Source organism: Anopheles maculipalpis, chromosome 2RL (genome assembly GCF_943734695.1).
Source record: "Anopheles maculipalpis chromosome 2RL, idAnoMacuDA_375_x, whole genome shotgun sequence".
In the NCBI taxonomy this organism is placed as follows: domain Eukaryota; kingdom Metazoa; phylum Arthropoda; class Insecta; order Diptera; family Culicidae; genus Anopheles; species Anopheles maculipalpis.
In genome coordinates this window covers 69,456,322-69,475,850 of record NC_064871.1, presented here as the reverse complement: position 1 = coordinate 69,475,850, position 19,529 = coordinate 69,456,322, and the positions used below count along the sequence as shown (strand labels likewise).

General features: G+C 42.4%; 5 protein-coding genes across 7 annotated transcripts in view; 3 read left to right on the top strand and 2 right to left on the bottom strand.

The window, feature by feature from the left end:
• LOC126556186 (mitochondrial genome maintenance exonuclease 1-like) overlaps nt 1-19,529 on the top strand; it is a 306,337-nt gene that overhangs the window by 155,638 nt on the left and 131,170 nt on the right. The gene's annotated exons all lie outside the window — the stretch shown is intronic.
• Nucleotides 1-19,529, bottom strand: part of LOC126567431 (protein LTV1 homolog) — a 255,962-nt gene that overhangs the window by 118,877 nt on the left and 117,556 nt on the right. The gene's annotated exons all lie outside the window — the stretch shown is intronic.
• LOC126555999 (poly(U)-binding-splicing factor half pint) lies at nt 1,003-10,363 on the bottom strand. 2 transcript variants are annotated; one of them, XM_050211154.1, is made up of 5 exons: nt 10,227-10,363; nt 9,699-9,888; nt 3,087-3,372; nt 2,076-2,579; nt 1,003-1,973 (listed from the first exon to the last, which is right to left on the bottom strand). In XM_050211154.1, exons 1-5 carry the CDS (start codon nt 10,245-10,247, stop codon nt 1,037-1,039), a joined length of 1,938 nt encoding a protein of 645 aa, XP_050067111.1. In that variant the 5' UTR covers nt 10,248-10,363; the 3' UTR covers nt 1,003-1,036. The 2 variants fall into 2 exon arrangements, with proteins under 2 accessions (XP_050067111.1, XP_050067112.1); XM_050211155.1 differs by lacking the exons at nt 9,699-9,888; nt 10,227-10,363 and adding an exon at nt 4,504-4,522.
• On the top strand, nt 10,769-12,417 carry LOC126556136 (bifunctional peptidase and arginyl-hydroxylase JMJD5). Its single transcript, XM_050211355.1, has 5 exons — nt 10,769-11,056; nt 11,124-11,289; nt 11,424-11,553; nt 11,600-12,038; nt 12,121-12,417. The coding sequence occupies exons 1-5, from the start codon at nt 10,769-10,771 to the stop codon at nt 12,376-12,378; spliced, it is 1,281 nt and encodes a 426-aa protein (XP_050067312.1). The 3' UTR covers nt 12,379-12,417.
• Nucleotides 13,901-19,529, top strand: part of LOC126556192 (uncharacterized) — a 30,712-nt gene continuing 25,083 nt past the window's right edge. Inside the window, exon 1 of the mRNA XM_050211416.1 lies at nt 13,901-14,106. Within this exon, the coding sequence (XP_050067373.1) occupies nt 14,052-14,106 (55 nt within the window). The 5' untranslated portion in view covers nt 13,901-14,051. The remainder of the gene's footprint in view (nt 14,107-19,529) is intronic.

The window sequence follows — 19,529 nt, the reverse complement described above, 5'->3', positions numbered from 1 at the left end:
AGTAGTTTTCAATTTTCCGGACAACGAAGCAAACATCTTTTAAAATCCTTACAAAAGAACTTTATGCGGCTGATTTTGATCAAAATAAGTCATTTTGACACAAAATTATTAAAATCATTTTAACACAAAATGACAACACATTTGAACGCATAGAAAATTCTGTTTAGTGTTCAAGTGGTTATCGCAGATGTGAGGAGTTTACAGCTTTGAAACTGAAAAATATATTTTTTATAACTCTCGTCTAAATGTAATTGTAAACATAGCCTCACATCTCTGGAAAATTTCACGCAAATATAACGAGAAGCTCAAAAGATACAAGCTTTACAATCCGAAAAATGGCTAACTCCCATAAAAAACCAATAGCCTACCGAAAAAAAATCGAAAGAAATACTTAAAACTAATTTGAAATTTTTCTCTTTGCACGAAAAGGCGAAAAACAAATTGGTCTAAGCATTCTATGAATTTAAAGTGTGTACGACCTCCCTATCAAAAAGATATTGATGAATTTAAGTGCAAAACATATACAGGAAGGAGGATATTGACAATAGGGTTATTCCTCTCATTATATATTCTCGCATTATTTGAATGAAAACGTACCTTATCGAAGTATTGTTCAACGAAAAAAAGGGACAATCAACCCTTTTCTTGCCTTATTTCAAAAGGTATTCAAGTTGAGTGGGGCCGAGATAGTATTGGTGGTAATACAATGGTTGCAAGTGACACAAACTGTTCGGTACAATCTCTCTGGCAAATCGACGATGCGGTCGCTCTGCTTTCTGGACAGATAAAGAACGTGGCATCAAACTTTGTATCCATTTGGACAACACAGCATGAAACTGTAATCAGTTTCAATAGCAGATGACCAACACACATACATGCCCCTAATGCAGTTCTTTCTATCCATACGCACACACACACGCACACTTATTATTCGCTTCGTCTGTTGGTGTACAGCACGCAACAGAGGATCCTCTGTGAACTTCGAGCGGCAATAAAAAAATGCGGTATGCAATTCTCGCCCACACGACCCATCGGTTTAGCCAGACAAATCGCCGTGGTCAAAGAGAGCTTGATCGTAAGACTCCGCCTTGACCAGCCGGCCGCCGAAATAGCGACCGTTCAGTGATTCACGGGCTCTATCTGCTTCGGTGGCCTGCGAGAACTCGACGAAGATCTTTACGATCACGTCTGTATTATCGTCCTCGGCGAAGTTGCCCTCCGATTGGCGCTCCTTGTAGATAATAACCCGGTCCACGGCACCATACTTGCTACACTCATCTTGAATCTCCTCCTGCAGCGTCTCGTCCACGTCCTCCGGTCCGACCATATTGCGCAGTATGACTACCTTACTTTCGCGCGGCCGCATTAGTCGCTGCATTACTAAATGCCGAGCGCTCTGGCCCTTGATCGACATCGATTCTTGCTGCTGCAGTGTCTGCGGTTCACCCTCTTCCAGCAATTTCTTCTGCAACTCTTCTTGCTGTTTCTCCTGTGCCTTCTTGTACACGTCCTCGGCGGTAGCGTTGGGAGCTGCAGCAGCTGCGGCTGCCGCTGCTGCCGCCGCAGCCACTGCGGCCGGATTGGCTTGGCTCAATACTGTGGGGAGTGGTTTGGCTGCGCCTCCCAGTACCGGATTAACCAGCAAGGATGGAGCAAGCGATACGGGTGGGACCAGCAGACCCGGCTGACTGTTGATGGCGGCTGCGGCCTGTGTTGCGGCGGCCAACTGTGCTTGGGCGACGAACCCTGCGCTGGCGGCCGTCGTAATGGCTGGATTCAGCGGAAGTCCCGTTAGACCCACCTTTAGCGCTGGTGTAGTGGCGGACAGTCCCAGCACCGCATTAGTGGCCACGGCATCCATTGCTTGAATTTTGGCTGTTGCAGCAGCGGCCGCAACGGCAGCCGCCGTGGGCATTGCGGAATTTGCCGCCGGTCCCATTAGCGCATTCGGTGGGGTAATCGATCGGCCAACCCTGCGACAGAAATTTCAAAGAGAGATTAGTTAAAGTAGTCCACACGAGCGAGTTTGTAATTGTTCCGATCAAGTCCAAAAATTAAAAATACCTGAGACCTACCTTAGTAATTGTCCTCCTAAATCAAACAAATTCATACTGGCGATTGCTTCGATGGCCGACTGGTTCGTCTGATACTCGATGAATCCGTACCCTTTGTGTGTATGTACAGCATTGCCCTGCGACATCTTGCACGTCATTATTGGTCCAAACGCTTCGAACACACTCTTGATGTCCTCCTCCGTTAGATCCGGATGAATCGAAGCGATGTAGATGCGATTGTAGCTTTTTGCCTCCTCTTGGATCTCATCGATCACTTGCTGTGCCTGGGGCATATTGCTTGGACGACCCACCTTGATGTTGCGTCCACCGAGCATTGCACCGTTCATCTGCTCCAACGCAAGCTGCGCTCCTTCGGGTATTTCATATTCCACAAACGCAAACCCTTTGTGCTTTTGCGTAAACGGATCCCAGGACATGTTGATCGATTTGATGGGTCCAAAGGGAAGGAAAGCCGCACGAATCGTATCCTCTTTCAGTTCGAAGGAAATACTGCCAACATACACACTGAAAACGAAGATTTAAAATAGAAAAAAAAAAACGTTCAGAAAATCGTGCTGACAAAATTAAATAACCTCTACAGTAGATGTACGGGTGACCAGGTGATCAGTTAAAGGCGATCAGATCTTATCAGCTTGTATAAAATTGGCATCAATGGTAGCATAAAAATGGAGTTACCACCACGCTAAAGCGATGAAGCGCAGTAGAGGGAGAAACTCAACGTTTTTCTCTTTCAGAGTTGTATCGTTTAGCATAACATCATATTCGTCTTTTAACTTGTTTTGGTAAAGGCTGGAGTCAGTGCTCGGCGGGAGGATTTATGGTTGTGCGATTTTTTGAAATATTGAAAGGGATTTGACAGATGGTAAAACCTTTTGATATCGAATCGGATTCATTTGACAAATCCCATACATTAGGACCAAAGATCGTACGACTGAGCAGTGTCTCCATCCTGAAACCCCTTTTTTGGATCGATCGTAAGAAAATAATTTAACAAATGCCCATATAACTTACCGACACATGAGCGCCAATGCTTGCTGCCGTTGAACTTGCGTGCGCTGGCTGGCGAGCTGCTGCTGCTGATGCGCTAACGTTTGCTTCATCAGCACCATCTTAATGCTCTGCTCCATCGCGTACTTCTTCGCTCTCGATACAAGCTCGATCTGCTCCGTAGTTAGCCGGGGCAGTGCACCACCCAATATGCCCAACAATGCGGAGCGCGTGCCCGGTCCAAACGCCACATCGCCAATCTGCCGTAGATCGTACACCGGCTGCGTAATGTACGGTAGAATTTTCGGTTCTGCGAGGGGGGAGGATGGAGGAGAAAACATTGCATTAGATAAATCCTCACAAAGACAAACTGTCGTTTCGCTTCCTCTGGCAAAAGTAACGCGTGTGAAGGACTTTGCCTCACACGGATACTTCTTCTTATCATCTATTGATTCTCGTATAGTTTCGAATTTGTTTCTCCCTGTTTTGTGGTTTGTTGCCTCAAACGGCGAAAGATGATATTAAGGGCGGGCTATGATCAAGAGATGCTAGAAAGGAAACCCACTTCACTTGTAAGAAGCGGGTATCATTGAGCAGAAGAAAACCCTTTCAGATTTTTTGCTTGGGGGAGCTCCAAAAGCTGTAGCAGTTGAACCATTTTGTATAAAACAAACAAAAAAAAACCCTTATATAATCATTGTTTATATAATAACGACAGTCACAATATTTGCATAGGTTGTCGCGCTGGGCATGAGGTATTGCAAAATTAATTTCAACATACGTTTTCTAACTGTACGCTGTGTGTAAGTATAGCAAGACAATTCTACCCCGTGAACTATAAGTGAACCGTAAACCTAAATTATCTATTGCGAACAATAACATAACAGTGGCCTTCAGCAGGTACTCAAAACGAAGTAACGAAAAGAAGAGTTGATCGTAGGCTGACCAGAATGCGTGTTACATTTTTCTTTAGTTTTCAGAATATAACAAAGCGAATGCATTGTTACTTCGCTGCGCTACGCTGAGATCGTATTTACGGCTTCTTTAGCCGCAAGTAATCGGCGGTTATACTGAAACAGAAAATTAAAACAAAAAAAAACATCAGGACATCAAAATAAGGGACAAATTTTCACGACACGACACGACGGGACTGTCCCGATAAGTACGCACGTCTGGTCAGCCTGATTGATCGCAATCAACTGATATAATGTCATTCCAATTTGTTGAAGTATATCAGCAACAAAAGAATAAAATCTTTTCTTCTATTTGCTTCACTAATAAAATAAATAGAGCGTCCTAAATAATGTGCGCAAATATATTAGGGGCTTCGTCAGTGGGGCGGGGGAGCCCAGGACAACCGAAGATCAGCTTGTTTGCACTACTGGAGAACACGTAAAAATATATTTAAAGAAAAAGAAACAAATTTCAAATCAATTCTAACCTCTTCCATGGATCTGGGGGGGAAGTCAACTTGTGTGACGGCTTCTGTGTGCGCACAAGAAGTTCACAACTATTCATACATTTCTCGCCACGTGCTGTGAATGTGTGTGTGTGATACACTCTTTTGGTTCTTTTCTGTTCATTTTGCGCTCTACATTTCAGCGAGCGTCGAGATTTAGATTCTTGTTCCCAACCATCGCGAGTACGCAGTACGCATCTTAGGCGTCAGTACGTGATGCAAAAATCTTCAAAGGACGAACGAAAGAACTGTGGTAGCAAGTATGATGGGTAGTAGTAGTAGTAGTGGTGATGGTAGTAGCGGTAGTAGTGGAGATAGCAGTTGGCACTAGTTTTGGTAGTATTAGTAGTAGTAGTAGATAGATCAACGGACTCATTGTACGGCTATTGCTTTGCAAAGAATCAAAATGTAACGTGATGACGAAGGAAGAATAGTTGTTGTTGTGGTGGTGGTGGTAGTAGTAGTAGTAGCGGATTGCTTGTATATCGTTCTTTGGGCGGTATTTTTGCATAGAAAGCGCGTTTTGGTGCCTTTTGGCACGCACAAGAAGGTAGATGGAACAAAAAGAGAAATAGAGAAAGATAGAAAGAGAGAGAGAGAGAAACAAAAACAATACGAGATATACATAGATCCTGAAAATAAATAAAAAACAAGAAAAAATAATGTGAATTAATTAGTTGATTCGATGATGGCGAGAGGCAAAGCGTCCTAATCAGGTACGGGGAAGGATCATGAATCACGGACACATACACATGTACACGAAGAGCGCGCATGTGGGTAGATAATAGTTTGAAATTTGATACAATTTCATTCCCAAAAACACAAATTGAAAAAAAAAGAGTGAAATGTTTTCACACATAATCTGGAGTATTCAGAAAAAAACCAGATATGTTGAATGCTTTTTTTCACAAACTATAAGAAAAACAGCATCGTGAAATCATAATCAATGAACAGAGATTTTAATATTGAAAGCGAAATTGCACGTCGCCTTCAAAAACAATGTAAACGTTGTTCTATAAAGTGCACAGTCCGGTTTTGTGTTCGTGCACTTATAATAAAACTACTACATAAGGCATTAACATGCGTTATGAAACATGTAACACAGAAAAGAACACCCTAAGATCCATAGTATTAGTTGTGAACGCGCACATTAGTAGTAATGCAGTCTATCCTCTCAAAACGATTTAGATTGGATCCAGTGTTTTGGACATACAAGATAAAACATCATTTTGTGGGGTTTTAAAGTAGAATTTATATGAAAAGTTAAATGATCCACCCATATAACGGATAGTGGATATACTCAATGCATAAATTGACATTTTTAATATAAAAGCATTATAGTAAATTTCATACTGTACAGTTATATATAGGACAATGGTTTATCCGTTTGATAGAGGCTTTTTGGTTGACCTCCAATGTGAAAGAGTGAATCAAAATCCGAATAATGTTGAAACCCATGAAGGATACAGTTTCAATCCCTTGAGTAAAGGTTTTTATTCGAAAATTACCTATTTCTGTACTGTTTCGTTGCAAAAATATTAAGAAACTCCAAGTAAAAGTTATACGAAAACTTGTTTTAAAAAAACTCGTTAGGAGGGAATCGACTGTAGTTCAAATGTTCGGTCGGATCAGTACAGTGTAGTACAATTTATGTAGTGTACCAGTACAATTTATCAAATTTAATACTTTCTCCGCGTCAGCACCAAAAACCAACCTTTACATTTAGGTGTGTTTGAAAAAGAGAACAATACATATATAAACACAATTACAGTTTACAAAAGGGGAGAAAGAGAGAGAGAGAGAAAAGAGAAAAAAACCAAAATTGAGACGAAAAAAAAGAAAAAAATCCGCTAACAGCCGCACGTCACTGGCTCTGTAATTTATGTAAAGTTGCGATGCTGAGATGGGTGGTGGCGATGAGATTTGATGGTTCTACCAGATCAACGGGATGCACACGCCCCACACACGGACACTGGATGTCCGCACTTGCTGAATTTCGAGAGCCATACCGTTCCATACCGTGCCTATACATTACACACCTCCCTCTTTTCGTGGCCCCATTCCAAGACGATGGCTGAGAAAAACAGTGGAAGCACTACTACTAGTAATTCAAAACGATTAAATTGACTACCTTTACTCGTCCCGTGAATAGCGTGAATTTCATACTGAGATACTCAACGACAAGCGTGTATATGATGATTCTCTGAAGGTGTTAAAATAATGGACCAGTATAGAGCACATTCAAACACGAAGGTCGAGAGGGTCTTAGTTCCTTCGACGCATACTCATTTCATCTCATGTAATTCACGAACATTACCCAGTTCGCTGAAAGTATGGTTGAAGAAAACACGGATTGAACAAAAAAAAAACGGAAAAGAAAGAGAAAGAGATGGACGAGAAATATGAACCAATTATGATAATATAAACACACACACACACAATCGCCGTGTTTCCACAATTTTCCGTTGGTCAGGACCTTTTTCCCCCATTTTTGGAGGTGGGATGGGAATTTTCTTAAACAGTGTACCGTCTCTTTCTCTTGCACGCAAGAAAGGATATATTGAGCAGATAAGGTGAAGAGTAGCCGCCGGTTTGTGTTCAGTTTGTTCGTACGTCCCCGCATTACGCCACACTTTCTCTCTGTGTACGTGTGGGACACACTGCACATGCTTATATGACGCAATTTTATCTTTACTCTGTGTGATAGAGATACAGTCAAGTGATAAGAGGTTAAGAATCCACAAAGAAAGAGAATAAAAAGAGAAAAGAGAGAGAGAGAGTGAGAGAGAGAGAAAAAAATGATCGATCATTTACACACGATCTCTACTAGCGCCTACTCTCTGTTCCCCTCTAGGAAGGTAAGGTTGATTCGTAACGATTTGGGGTAAACGCCGACGATGGTTACAGCGAATGACGGAGAAGAGAAGCCTGTGTCCTCGCGATACGCGCGTCGTTCAAACAGTGTGCTGTGGATGGTACTGCCCGTATACAGAGGGATGTAAGCATAGAGGGAGAACAACCCACTCGATCTCCCATTGAGTTCGATAATATTCAGAAAAAAAGAAGAATTAAGAGAGAAAGAGAGAAAAGAGAAAAAAGAGAGAAGGACATTCGTTAGCCGGTCCCTAGGACGAGAACGTAATTTAGTGTAATCAGAATTTAAACAATTCGGTAACTGTGTAAACACGCAACAGGCGCGTATATTACCCACATTTACATCCAACATCATCTCTCACGTGTCTCCTTCAACACACAAACCCCAGTCGCCGGCCGATCGATCAACCCTAGCGCTGGAACGCGTATCGGCAACCATTTCCGCTCCCTTTACGATGGGGCCGCAACGATTGGATGTAAAGCTTAAATAAAAATATACAGAAACACTGACCTAGTAGCAACACTTAGTCGTATTAACAAAACAACTCTAACCACCGATACAAAGAGATGATTAGAAATTGTTGCCCCTCTCGTGCAACACTTTGTGTTGAGGTCACGCTACTGATATCAACAAAACAGTGTACCTTTCATTCGCATATCTGTAGAGTGTGTAACGCGTTTCCTGCTGATTGCCGGAGCGTTGCCACATCTGTCATTTTACCGCCCTCCCCAAAAAAGACTATTAACAGTGTACACTAAAAATATGTTACCTCCCAAAAACCACACAATCGTTCATCCATACACCAACGGATGGGAAAGGCATGCACCAACTGATTCTCCTCTCGGAAGGATGATGGGAGGCATATTATAGTTTGTCTTTTTTTTTTAGTGTAAAGCTTTATGCATCCTGAGTCATGTACAATATTCTTTAGAAATATTCTCTCAACTATAATAACTTTTAGATATCAAAACCGCTGAAAGTACAGAAACAAAAAAAAAGAAAGAAAGAAAAACGAAGAAATCTCATGAATTGATTTGGCTGTGCGGTGCGAAAGATGGGCGGTGGAAGCGATAATGGAAGTTAAGGATATGTATGGAGGATATGTAAAGAAGGAAACATCAACTACGGGCACTATTTTTGTGTGTTTTCAAGGCTAAAATTTTTCACTCTCAATCGTTACTATCTTTTAAAGCCGTTAGACTTACTCTTCCTTTTTTTTCCTAATTAGCTTTTTTTGTGGTTGGTAATATTATATCTTTGTCATAATTCTTCAAAAGCAAATAACGAAAATCTAAACATAAATGTATAACTAACAGTTACACAAAGTAGTATAACTTGCTTGCTAAACGATTGCTTGCTTAGTGCATTTGTGCTAAATTCTGATTCTGACTTATTGGTATCATTTTAATCGATGTCAAGAGCGAAACAAAATTTTTTGGTTTACGTGTGTGTGGGTATGATGGTATGTCAAACATTAAAAATCGATACTAAACACCTATCATTGAAGCAGAAGTAATTTACCAAATTAAACGATAACAACTTTCAAACAATATTTGGAAAGGGTATGAATAAATGGCACTGGGGACAAGTACACAACTGAACAAAAGAACACGCATTGAAAGGATTGGAGAATGAAGATGGATAGCACATTTTATATGATTTGGTGAAAATAACGCACGTTTTGTGCTTATGATATTGTACTTTACCTATAATTAAAAAAGAGAGAGAGAAAGAGAGAAAGAAAAATGAGAGAAAAGAGAAAGAGAGAGAGAGAGAAAGAGGAGGTGGTGCACAATAAAAGACACATCTGATTATTTTATGGCGACTATTTACAGTAGCATATGGTACATGATCAGTATATCCCATTTTACAGTATCATTTTGCATAAATAGCTTCCGGTAACTGTATGAAAAGAGAAGACAAGAGAGAAAGAGAGAGAGAGAAAGAGAAAGAAAAAAAAGGCATGGACGCGAACTAAGAATCGATATCCGTGCGAGAACACCACCAGTTTGTTTTTTCAATAATTCCTCTTGTAAACGATCGATCGAAACAATTAGCCCGCCAATAAGGTTTTCCATATTGAGCTGTTCCATGCCAACATTATTTTACCATTAAAATCGTACATCAATACACATGCATTTTATGGCCGTTCTACAGGTGGTGTGTGTCCCCCGCGAGCGGATTGTTTCTCTCGTGTTCGATTCTCGGGCGAAACGTGGACTCAAGGGGGAGAGGCCAAACATTTATTAGACAATATCAAAGGCTAACTAAGAACTGAAATCCATATACAAATGACACTTACCTCGTTCACGTTCCTCGCGGTCGCGATCCCTTTCGCGACGCTCTCGGCGTTCACGATCACGTTCGCGCTCTTTATCGCGCTTTGAAATTTTCACCGGTGGTGGCGAGCTTTCAGCATCCTTGCGATACTCTTCGCGAACCGGCGAGGCTTCGCTGTTGTTATTGTTTCCGGAATTGTACTCGTTGCTTCCCTAAAATGGTACACCCAGAGGAAAATTTTAATATTGATGCAGCTTTTAATTAACCACCCCGCCAAACATTATCCACTATGAATTCATCGACGCAAAGGACCTTCATGAAGGACATTTCCAATAGGAGCCGGACACACATAAAAAAAACCCCAACACACTTTTCTATCATTGAAACACTTCAAACCCGGTTCCAATAGTTCCAACCCCCTCCAGAACAAGCTCATAGCAGCCGCCATATTGGTTTTCTCATCGCAACTCTACCCCGGATGCACCCAACTTTTCAATCCATTTTTTCCACCCAGCAAACATCGCTGGCATGGAAAATTTATCACACTTACCATTGTTACGGCACCATTCATATTCTACACACCACACAGAAGCGTGAAATTGGTTTTTTTCACGATTTTATTGTTAATTAAACAACGAGCTATACTTTGCGTGCTCTTGGCTGCAATCGCTTCTTATTTTGTGTTTGACATTTTCAGATGACAGTTCGTGACACATCCCGAGTAGGTCGCGGTTCCACATTCATTTGAAACGAAAATTGCGAAGCAATAATATTGTCCAGCTAAATACATTAGAATTTTATAACATTTGCTTTTAAATTATAAAATAATGTTCAAAAATATATTTACTTTAAATTCGTGAGCAAATACTTATATGTATAAAAAAAAACAAACAAACTATGCTGGCAACCGCGCCACAAAACTCTGACGTTTGTTTGTTTGGAAGCTTGTTTTTGTTGTTGCCCTTGAATAAACTTTCCCGGCTGTGAACGCTTTTCAGGATAATTTATATTGCTGAAACTTTTTCTCACCATAACCATAACCGGAAAACCTTAAAATACCTGTGTTTGTTGCTGTAAAAATATCATTTTACAATGGATAAGTGCCTCCAAGCGATTCTGTCGATAGTTCCCGATAAATCTTCGCTTCTTAGCAGAGAATGTGTAAAAGAAAACAAACTTTACCAATCGGTACTTTCTGCTTTACTAAAGCCCTTATCAAACGCTTCTGAACGGGTCATTGCTGATCAAGTTAAATTTCCAACAAATTTAGTAAAAGTTGGTATTATGTATGATACTTTATATAATCGCTTACATACCGGCCAGTGGAATGCGGTGGAACCGGCAGATAGAGAAATGTTCACTATCCTAACATACGTAAGGGTAAGTCGCAATAGAACTAGTTCAGAAAAGGTTGCATTTTGGATAAAAATGTTGTAATATTTTGTAGATCGTTTATGCCTTATGCGTATCAACAAATTACATGGATGCCCTAAAAGATGCTATATATTTGGCCGATTTGGGAATTATGCTGGGATACCCATTAAAAATAGAGCACAAGAGCATAGCTACCGACCTGCTCGAAAAAACGTCATCAACACTCGCTGAATATCTATGTATGCATACTAGAGCTCGCAGACTGGGGTCTCGGATGGTTCTATGGTTCAATCCTTAGAAAGATTCGAATCGGACAAGAGATCTAGCTATCTTAAAATTTAATCCAAAATGACTTCTGTTTTCTCATTCACAGCTGAAGTCACTAAAGAAGAAGTTCCTTTGAAGCGTCTGAGGTTGGATGTAACGGCAGAAAACATTACCACAGATGAAAGTAATTTTAACTGCGTTCCCGTACTAAAATGTCCTTCGATAGAATATTTTGGGTAATTGTTTGGCATAAGATTGCCAGTGCAAACAACATTTAATCAAATTATATTTTCTTACTAGGAAGCATTTCTACGATGTGAAGAAGCCAGCCTTACTCAAGGGAATAATCGATGGCTGGCCGGCAATGGAACGATGGCACGATCCAAATTATCTGCTCAACGTCGCAGGCGAGCGAACCGTCCCGATTGAGATCGGTTCACAGTACAGCAATGACGATTGGTCTCAAAAGCTAATGAGGTTTCGAGACTTCATTGAACAAAACATCTGCAACGAAACGTCAGCCACTTCTTCGGGCGACCACCGTACAGCCTATCTGGCGCAGCATGATTTGTTTGATCAAATTCCTACCCTCCGTGCGGACATAGCCGTACCGGACTACATCGGACGTACGGACACACGTCCACGCATCAAAGCGTGGTTCGGTCCTAAAGGCACCATATCGCCGCTCCACACCGACCCATGCCATAATCTTCTGTGTCAGGTATATAATCCGATCATGTTTCGTTCGGCCATTAAATATGTGCATTGTTATTAAGTGTCGTTGCCGGTTTCGTTTGCGGTAGGTTTTTGGCGCTAAAACCGTCATCCTCGCACGGCCCGAAGACACCGAAAAGCTTTACCCACACGATCACTTCATACTGAGCAACACCTCGCAGGTGGATGCACGCCAGCCCGACTATGAAAGGTTTCCACTAGCGCGTGATGTATCGTTCTACCGGGTGACGTTGCATCGTGGCGAGGTCCTCTACATACCACCGAAATGGTGGCACTATGTCGAATCACTGTCAACGAGCTTCTCGGTTAGCTTTTGGTTTGAATGATTCATGCCGATTGCTGCGACGTGCTGCGTGTGAGCGTGAAACCCAGCATAAACACTTATCAAAACACAGGCCAAGGGTACACTGGAATGAGTCAGTTGATAGGAGGAAGAGGGGGGGGGGGGAAGGGGGATGTTGTCGAATCGAAAACAGAAACGAAATCGAATATGCTGTTGCTTCGTCAGCGCTTTGAACGCACGAAGTGAGAACGATAGGATTTGGAAGCACATGCGCTTTGATACAGCTTCCTCAGGGTATCAGGAGTCGTTGCCAAAGATACAGTGGCCCACGCGAAAAATCTACAGTTGCATATCGAAATTCTGCAAGTACGGAACCGAGTGGGTATTCAATATAATTTAATTATAATACAAAAACTAATGATTAAAATTACTAATAGGGATGGTATTGTGCTGCTGCCACAATCTGTAAGAAAAATTTGGAGTTTTGTTTTGTTTTTTCCTGATATTCCTCATTATGTCCAATATTTGTCGCATGATTACTGTCTTTGATTTACGAATTTCACGACGCATTGAAATCAATCAATATCACAAAAAAGGCCCATTTCTCACTACATGTACTTAGCTCTCGCTCTTGTTGTACGCATTCTACAATGGATATGTTTATATATTTTAAAAGGTAATGTTTTGTAGTTATATATTAAGAAAAGTACCAATGCGCATGAAAAAAATCAAAATATCAAACCAAAGAAAAAAAAATAGTATACGAAAAGATTTGAAAAAAAACATGACAAGGCTTTTTTAAATTCACTATAACGTTGTATATTTGTATGTTTGGTTTATTTACAACTGATCGCGAGAAGCCCCCTTGAAGCGGAACGATACAAATAGTGCACAATAGATGAATAAACGTGGACCGAGATAAGTTAACATAGCGTGGGTCGCACACCGCGAATACAATTTAAAAATTGGCGCGCGCTATGTCCGGATTACATTGTAGAACATCACTTTTACCTATCTCTTCAACTTTTCAAGTTATTCTCTAAAAACTAGTGGATTTATTTTTCCTGATACGTACTGTATACTGCACAGTGTCATACACTGTACCATCCGAAGAACATCGTGCTTTTTAAAATGCTCTCCTACCACAAATTATCTTCATCTTTCAGTGTGCTCAAAGGCCTCGGGGTGAAAGCATTCGCGTCGCTCTTTACAATCAGGTATCGTACGTACGATTTAGACCAGAGCCGGTCCGTGAAGCCGAATGCTGACGGAAATATCCGTGCGTATGTTAGCCAATTTTTGGCGCCTTTAATCCCACTTAAGCTAAAATTTGCACCGTACACCGTATATAAAGGAACATACAAAAAAGGCCCAGTTGAGGAACAACCCGGTATCATACGCTGTGCACTGTGCGTATATTTTTGTTGTTCGTTTCTTTCGGTCATGTTGATTGTCTTTTAGAGTTGTGCATATTTTTCTACTACCCTGTTAACCGAACGTGCATAACCCGACATTGTGTGGCAAACAGTGGAAACTACGACCTTTGGTGAAAACGTGTCCCCGGTTCGGTCAGTGGAAAATTGAATGTGGCGCGCAAAAATTCTACCGATGAGCACTGGTGAAAGCAAACGTGGCTGACGGGTACAATATCAAACCACACAATACACGCGCGCATACATTTCTCCGTAACGAAGTCCCGAAACCGAGGCGAACGAAATGTTTGGTATTAATTTGTTCAATAGCGTGTTGACAGTTTGCGTATTTGCACAAGGTGAGTAGCATAAAGCCAGGGCGGAAGGGTTTGCTGGTGGTGGAGTGGCATAAATAAAAGAAGGGCGAAAACACATCACAACCAAAAATGGGACAAATAAAACGGCACCCGCTGGCAACTAACCAGGTGGGGTGGGTAATCCGCTGACACGAGAAGAAATGGGTTAGCGTAACGGGAGATTGGGTTGGCGGGATAAAGCGTGTTTTCAAATTGTGACGGCGGTGCTCGTTTGCCGCTCGGCGACGTTTGCCAGTTGGTTAGACAAATCCCATTTAATACATTTTTGGGTTTTGTGGTTTTTGGTTGATTTTGGTGCTACCGGAAACCTGGTTTGCAGCGCCTTACCCATTCGCACCGCAACCGCGCGGTGTTGGAGATTTTTCGATTGCCAACGGCATATTATTCCAGCTTGAGACGATCACGACCACTTGAATGAGCACGATGAAATCCAATCTGTACTGTACCTACCCACACGCGCCGAAATTGAAACTCCCGTCGAGCGATTTCTCAACCAACCTGGCCGTGAGATGAGCTTTCCACCCTCGGAACAGCAGTGAGCTGACGGTGGGAAACCGCATTTATACACATCGCAATTCCGTATCGTATTTCTTTAACCCACCACTACCACCGGTGTGCAAGCTTTCAAAAGGAAAGCATTTCCTTTGTGGGTTTTTTTCCCCCTTTTTCCCCCGTTTTGTCTGTATGCATTAAGCTTTTGTTGTGAGACACGTGGGCAGCAAACAACAACAAAGATCGCCATTTTGCTGGAATTGCGCCAAAAACAAATCCCAAACAAGCACGCTTTCCGTTGACCGTAAGCTAGGATCGGCAAGGATTAAACATTAATTCGCCCTGCCCTGTCAGTCCTGCAGCTACTAAGCTGGGGAGACGCTGCAAGTTAAGTGGAGGTGAGAGAGTTTGAACTATTTGTTTTAATCCCTGAACGCTGCGCGCCTCGTTCGCTTCCAACCCCTCCCTTTTGCTATCATCCTGTGAGCTACTGGGCGTCTCCATCCGCATTGCGCACCGCAATAACCGATACCAGACGGTAGATTGTTGTTGTTTTGTCACTTTTTTTGGCCCCACTTGGCCCCGTTTTTCATCATTGTCTCCAGTTCGTCCGGGCCACGGGCAAACCGGTTGACCATTCAATTCCAGATTGCTAATCCTGCGGCTTAACGGTGTGGAAGAAATCCGATTTTATTGTTTATTTCTTTTTTTATGGCATTTTTAACGGTCCCATTCGCTTGCGTCTGGCTGGGGGACCATTTTTTTTATAGGCTTTGCGCACAGTATTGGATTGTTGGATTTGGTGACGGGCAAAAGTCACCGGAGAATGCCGAAGGGTGGCATGAGCTTTTCGATCGTTGCGTTAAGTAAGGGTTACTATTACTTTTTACTCAATTCAATATTAATGCTTCCAGAGAATATTAAAAAAAATCCGTTTAGTTAAATGAGACATGAGTTTGATCATTCTTCATTACATAACGGCATAATTTTAGTTTAGTGATTTAGTTAAATTTAAATAAATAGTTTTAGATAATCGGTAAAAAATGCGCAGATTTTTTTTTAGTTCTCTGAAGAACTTAAAAGCAAGCTTATATCCTTATAGCCAAGGTTGAGTGGGAGATATTTGCTTCTCCCACCATTTGCATAAACCTTATCCCGGGTGGGTTCGTTTGATAGTTTTGTTGCCATATTGCCTCTTGTTGATGTGGTGTGGACGTTGTCTTTGAATTGTCTCTTCTTCTAGCTGCCAGTGTCCAAGGATGGCTTAGATGTTGTCCCTTTTTGGGGACAAACAGCATATACGCATTATTTGTCCTTGATGGTGAGCTTCAAACCTCCAAATCTTTAGATGGTGCGTAAGCCGAACAACGCCGAAGTGGATACGTCGGGTCCTGTAACACAGTGACAGGACCGAGTAACGACGTTACGCTCAGCGCCCACGGTGTATAGACCCGCACACAACACATATAACCAGCATGAAGATCACCGACAATAGCTACTGTTCCTGTACCCCGTTAAGGGACAACCTCCTTTGCCGACAGGCGACTGGCATGCTTCGTTGTTATTGGCACAAACATTTAAATAACATACAAGAATCATCAAACATGAAGAACAAGAAACTGGTAATGATTGAGACTAAACATCAATTCCGGTGATTCCCGGTCTCTTTGGTGAAGAAAAGAAATCGCACGTTTTGGTAGTCCTTCTGACCCAGGAGGTCGCGCATTGGCACAGCAGGGGTTCTTCCTGATGCCCGAACGGCTGCTAAGAGCCCGGATCTAGCCACATCAAACTTCACACATGACCAAAGGACACAATGAAATTATTACGACAGAAAATCCACCACTTCAGTGGTGGATTTTCAGTGGTTTTTTCAGTGAATGTAACATTCCATAATATGATTGCAAAATTCTTGAGTCGGCTTGTATTTTTTTTATTTCGTAATTACGGCCAGGCCGTATTCCTTTCAGTGTAATCTCATATCTAGCTTTACAATTAAACTTATGTGCTAGTTGGACGGTAGATATTTCCTTCAGGTGGACCTTATCCCGGATGAGCGCGGTTGTGGATGACTTTGCTGCCAGGCATCGTTCTGATGTTGTTGACCTCTCTGGTTCCAGGGGATTAGCATCTCTTTGGAGCATCATACCGTGGAAACTTGGAATTGGTTCCCAAGAAAACCCCCTTTGCTTTAGATACTCTGTTGTGTTTGCCACTCCATATCGATGCCAGCATTTGGATGTTATGGCTGGCGGCCCCACTAGCGGCAGAACGCACCAGTCCGAAAGCAACAACAACTTTGTGAAGCAGTGAAAACTTCACGTCGTCCAAACCTAGTTTAATTGGTTCAGTGATCTATTGTTGTCGCTGGCGACCCTAACGCCTGCAAAACGCATGGATCCGATATCCACAATGACCTTGTAGGGTTACTGCAGAATCGAATCCAGACACTCCGCCAACGACAAGTTCGCCAGTTACAACTTTAGATCTCCTAAACCAATTTTAATCGATTCTTAGGTCAAAATGGCGACTGGCGCATGTCGATGCCACCGTTGCGAACGTGTAGCAAACATAAAGGGGAAGGGATGATTCCCATCTTTTTGGCGAAGTCAAACAGAATCCGCGCATATTCGTAGTCCTTCTGTCCCAGGGTATCGCGCATCGGCACAACCGGGGATCTTCCTGATGCCCGAAAGGCTGCTAAGAGTCCGGGTCTAGCCGCATCGAACTCCACACATGACCAGAGGATGTGGTCAAAGTCGTGGTATCCGTTGTTGCTAGAGCTACAAACCTTGGAGTCGGCGCTACCTATACGTTGAAGAGGTGCGTTCATCGCATAATGGTTCGACATAAGTCTCGACATGATCTACCGAGAGTCCGTGAAACCAGGGACGCAGGGAAACCTGTGGTGAGAGGGAGTGCAGGATCTTCCCGAGTTCGTCCTCATCCCACATGCTCGGCCAGCGAACCATGCACAGCTGTTGTGGTGTGCGAATAAATTCGTTAGTGGGAATCGACCTCTCAAAAATGCGGCCATCAGAGGAACCTCCTTTGGCCAAGGAGTCTGAAATCAATCAATTGAAGTTCTGCAATCTTATAATGCCGTTAACGTGAAGTGTCCAATTCGTGAAACAGTTAGCGGCGGCAATTCTTCTTCTGGGCTTTACCCCTCTCTAGGTCACGCAGGCCATCGAATGCCCTATTTTAGACTTGTTGATAACCACGTAGTTGGATAATAAAAACCTCATCCCGGGAAAACGGTCCGGATGGGATTTGAACTCTAGACCTGCCGTGTAAAGACTCTCGCTCCTGGACCGCCCCAACTTTGAATTCGGCTTTGAAGCTTCCTTAAAAGTGTTTTGTTTTGTCATGCTTTAAGTGCAGAAACGTAATTTTCGGCAAATGAATTTCAATAATCAATGCACTATACAGCCCATAATCCCAGTTTCCAGGAAGAACGTTAGTTTTAACCCAGCAAACTTTCGTGAACGTTCCTGAATTTCATGAAAGCAATTTAATATTTAATGATTCAATGACTTCTCAGCTACCAAAACCTACTAAAACCTTTACACAGCTTTTAGGATTAGCTTTTCATTTTTCAACAGACCCTGCACTGCCACTCCACTCAAGTGCCTGGATGAAGCGGAACGGTGTACGGCTCTGGCTGGTGCACGAACGGACACAGTGTACAGTTGCTTCCCAAGCGTACCACCGGCTAGCAGTTTGTGTTTCGACACTTCAACAAGTGAAACCATTTAAAAAGCAATTTTCCAATTAGTTTAGTTCGACTGGGCTTGATTGGGCAGGGGTTATTCGGGTGAAGAATACTGTAACCGTATACCTTAGAAATGCATATCGAAAAATCAAAAGTTCGTGTCATGTACGTACCCCGGTACTTGCATGAGGAAGTATAGCACACAAGCACACAACGTGCAAAGGCTGTCGTGTTGTTTATTTCAAAGCGCCAAATTCACCTGTTCTGTTCTTCACCAGAGCATTCGATTTCGAACCTATCACGATCATGCTTTGGTATGTTCAAAGAAGAACGAAAGAGTACTTATAATAAACCTTACTGTGCTACCGAATTTATTCCATTCGTCCCACGTTATGCAAAAATCGATCCATCAACTCCTTTCTTCACCGCTACTCAGCCGAAACAATAATAATCGCACATGAATATTTAAGCATCTTGCAAAAATTAAAATTTCTCGCCCCTTCTTTTTTACGTCCCCCGAAACAAAGGCTCCCACTGTCAGTACACACAAAAAATTGTTTCAAAAGCGTGTAGCAAAAGTTTTTCTTTCTTACATTGAATGGGAGGGAAAAAAGCTCGATTGCAGTTCGGCAGGTGGAAAGAGAAGTGCAGTGTAAAAGAAAAGGCAGCGCAAAAGATTTACTGTAATTTTTGGTCTGCACAAGAGCAAACCCGGAGCAGCGGGCAGATGGGAAAGCTTGCCTTTTTACCTTGTATTTTGTGCATATTCTGGTTTGTCTAAAGTTTCTTTTTCTTCCCCCGTTGACTGACGTCCGACCGTGGAACGTTTACGGGTCGGTCGTCTCGTTTGTAGATATTACACTGCGCGCGTGTGAGTGTGCAGCACCGAACGCATCAAAGGCGGGTCACACGTTTGCAGCGAATTTTAATGAATTTAAACCATTTTTCGTCCATAGTGTACTGGGGTTTGGTGTGTGTGTGTGGCCTGTGTGGTGGTGTCCTGGTGTTGACTTGCAAATTTAAAAAATAAGCCCGTCCACCGTGCGCACTGTGTCGACTCATTCTGGGTTGGAATGAATATTTACGCGGTGGTCATTATGGTTTGACTTTATGACTTCTTGAACGAAAAAAAAAATGGACTAAATCAATAGGCTGAAGGTATGTGTTGTGCTTGTGGTAACATCCCCACTGGCCTTTT